At 39.8% G+C, this 3,760-nt stretch overlaps 1 protein-coding gene across 1 annotated transcript in view; it reads right to left on the reverse strand.

Moving 5' to 3' along the window:
- Nucleotides 1-2,989: 2,989 nt before the first annotated feature.
- LOC118407286 (mitochondrial fission regulator 1-like) overlaps nucleotides 2,990-3,760 on the reverse strand; it is a 12,573-nt gene continuing 11,802 nt past the window's right edge. The window contains exon 9 of the mRNA XM_035807742.1: nucleotides 2,990-3,010. Within this exon, the coding sequence (XP_035663635.1) occupies nucleotides 2,990-3,010 (21 nt within the window). The remainder of the gene's footprint in view (nucleotides 3,011-3,760) is intronic.

A 3,760-nucleotide genomic window follows, 5' to 3' on the forward strand; every position in this document is an offset into this window, starting at 1 on the left:
AGGTCACCTAGAGGATCCCAACTCACCATGTTTAGATAAAGATATATCACAAATTGCATCAGAAGGAACTTATTTTGTAATGAAAAATAATGCATAACGGGGGCCGCCCTAAGACGGTCCCCGTCGTAAGACGGTACGGATTTTTTTGCTGATCTTATTATCCATAAGTACACCGTGTTTGTTGCCATTGACTATGCTGATTACAGAGGTAAATAAATCAAGTCCATGCACACAGCTTTAATTTGCATTCCAAGTATACTTTAACATATTTACTTCATGTTTTTTTAAGAGCAGAATTCTAACAGTAATGTTGACAGTGCTGAATCACTGCGGTCACCGGCCTCTGCGTATTGGCGGCTCGTGTCGCTAACTATACGAACTCATCCGAGCAGTCACACAACTGCCATGATACACATAAATAAAGCTCCATAAAACACTATGAATATGGGTCTTCAAATGTTTGTTGAGTAGAAAAGCAACCAAAAGGAAGCGACATGAACATTGCCACCATTGTACTCCCAAGGGAGTGTGGCAGTGAAGGTGGCAGACTAGAGAACGCTCCAAAGATTGATTTGACTGTAACAAATGATTCGTGCTGTCTATGAAAGTAAGAGATGACAGAGAGATGTAGATGATATTTTCATATAATCAGACAGAGTTTTGTTGATGTTGGCGGTGTCGTTTTTTCGTAATGTTTTTTTTTAGTCGGGCATTCACAATCAGTGCATTCAGCCCATTGCCGTAAAACATCAGCTGGATTGTTCTAGGTACAGCCTTCCTCATGTGAGACAAGAAGTACATACAGTCACGATTTTACTGTCAAAAGAAAGCTAAAATACCATACTATTAATTTTTTTCTGTGTACTTAGATTTACCACTTACTTCTGAAGAGAGCAAAATATAAAAAAAGCGTACCGAGTTAGGCACACTGTCCAGCGTTGCACAAAAGTGGAAGGTTACATACACGAAATTGTCTCTCAGTGTTTGCCGCTTGTAACACGCAGCGCGAAAGGTTCATGAACCACATGAATGCATTTCTTATTCAAGTATGTTGTTGAAATCTATGAGTAAAAAATTCAGTCATCAAAATTTGACCACTCTCAGGCAACTAGCGATGGAGCGCCATGAGTTTGAGCGCAAGAAAAAGCGTACCGTGTTGGGGCACCTCCCGTTATTCATTGTGGGTCAAAAAGTTTTACAAAACCTGTTTAATGTGCCAATAATTCATGTGACATAAATTATGATAATGAGGTAAATTTCCAATATCCCCTTTTGCTGCATTTCCTACTGAAGTCGCTAGGTGTCACGCTCAGCAGTTCAGTCATAAAATACGCGGCAATGCACAGCTTTTCTTAAAAGATTTCTTGTTTAATAACAAGCAATATTGGGAAGATTTGTGATGGATCAATTGATGGTTTTTACTCATTTGTGTACATGCAGGCGTGGGAGCTGTGTAAAAATAATTGATCTTTGTGTGCCCACCACAGAAGACTTCATCTAAGACACATTGGACAAAGTAGCTACTCCCCGTGCAACCGACGGACTATGGGATCGCCTTCCGTCAGCCTGGAACTCCAACCATCTGCAACTGCGCCTTGTGCTCGTCTCCCTATTCTTTTACATGGCTGATGTTATCACAGACATACTACTGGCAGTGCAGTACTACAACAATGGGGATTTCCACTGGTTTGGCTGGACGCTGGTGTTTATGATGGCATCACCGACTGTGATGAGCATTCTATTGATATGTGACATTGACCTCCTAGATATCGAACTGCCAGTGAGTAAGGGGGAAAAGTGCCTGTTAAACTTCCTACATTTGGCTATGCCTCGAAAGTATAATGAAGTTATTGATCTTTTATCTTGTGGTAAAGAAATAGAAGACAGTTTGAAGTTAAAACTCTCCAAAATACACCTGTATGAAACCACGTTTGAGAGCATCCCTCAGCTGTGTCTGCAGCTCTACATCGCCATCTCTACAGGTGAACAGGTCAGCGTCCTGAAGGTCATCTCCATGGTGATATCACTGCTGGCAGCTGTTAAGGCTGCAGTCACGTATATGTACCATGACATGATACTTTTCGTTAACAGACGATTTAGCCTTAAACTGATTGTATTAATTACCATTTGCAAGATAATTGAAATAAGTTGTCGCGTGCTGGAAATAGGGCTTTGTGCATCTGTCCTGAAGCAGTGGGTTATGCTTCCTATTGTAACACACTGGCTGATATTGATAATGGTATTTCCCATAATAAGAGTAATCCCTATAGCAGACTATAAAGATGCCATTGAATGTGGCCTGCATTTGGGCATAGGTACATTAAGCTCAACTTTTCCCCTGGTGTATTTTTCCCCTCTGTTAGTATGGAACGCATTGTTGACAGTATTTGGTAATATGGGAATGGGACTTTCCTGGGGTGTATTGTCAGGGCCTGGGGTATGGTACAAAGAACTACTGACCATAGCTGCCATACCTATGGCCTCTTTTGCGTCTTTGGTTTTTTGTAATATTAGTAGAGTGATGTCACTTGTGAGCAGATCACTGTCTCCACACGAATGCAGTTCATTCATTTGTACGGCTACTTATAATTGTCAAACATCGAGGCATCATTACACGTATAACTTGTAAATCTTATCTCAAATTGAAGTGTGTACTGAATTAGGAATTTAATAAAATACATGTAGACACAAAAGTGTGCAAGTTGTTTGGGTATACTTTATTCAATATACATCATTTCATAACCATTAGTCATGCAAAAATCCACCTCAATTTCATTCCTTCATTCTTTGATTTTTTTTTTCAGGAAATCAATTTAAGTGAAATGTTAAAAAAACACATCCCCAGTACATCTCACTGGAGATTTTTTCCAAAATGAATCAACTTCATTGTGGAACAACATACAGTATCCCTCTGTTCCACATTTTTACAGAAAGAGACAGATGGAAAGAGTCAAAGTTATAGAGGATAGTAAAAACACAGAGGTACAGTTTAAGCCTGTTGGAACTTGTGCTGGAAGCAAACAAGATTTGGTATGATGACAAACTGACAGCAGGAAGAAGATTTAACTAAAGCTAAACACCATTTCCACAGAAAGAGCAGGATGTCAAACCACGTCCAACGTACATTTTCTATCTGTTTTAAAAAATAAATGGGATTGTTCGGAAACGAACGCAAAAATCGTACAACTAGACAATCTGTACTTGTAGAAAGGTATGGCTTTTTGGAATGGTACCCATTTTTATTTATACTACTAAAGAAAAAAAGTAGAGCAAGAAAAATGCAAACAGATTGTCCAGATCATGATCAGTTTGGCAGTAATCATCATGTGACAACCATAGATAGTAAAACAACCGCAAAACCACCAGTAGCTGAATTTAGAAAGACACTGGGAAGTTGGAAAAGAGGAATGAGCTTTAAATTTGCTCTTCGCAATTCAAAATGTTTTGGTATCAACTGAAAGAAGAACATGTGTCCCCTTTCATCTTTTTCAAAACTTCTATATAATAGAAGGATCTTTGACTAAAAATAGCCTGAGTTCCCAGTGCACCCTAGAACCATAGAGCAGAGTAAGGATGTTCAGACTTGTACTGAGGAGGGAGCGGAGTGGAGTCTATATCTGGAGGAGCTGTTGTAGAGCACTGCTAGAGAGTTAGATGATCATCAGACTTGTACTGAAGATGGGGCAGAGTGGAGTCTGGATCTGCTGTTGCTGCTTCGTCTCCTCTGGACAGGCTTCAACATGCCCCCCGCAAAAGTGCC

This window comes from Branchiostoma floridae, unplaced genomic scaffold (assembly GCF_000003815.2).
Source record: "Branchiostoma floridae strain S238N-H82 unplaced genomic scaffold, Bfl_VNyyK Sc7u5tJ_1189, whole genome shotgun sequence".
In the NCBI taxonomy this organism is placed as follows: domain Eukaryota; kingdom Metazoa; phylum Chordata; class Leptocardii; order Amphioxiformes; family Branchiostomatidae; genus Branchiostoma; species Branchiostoma floridae.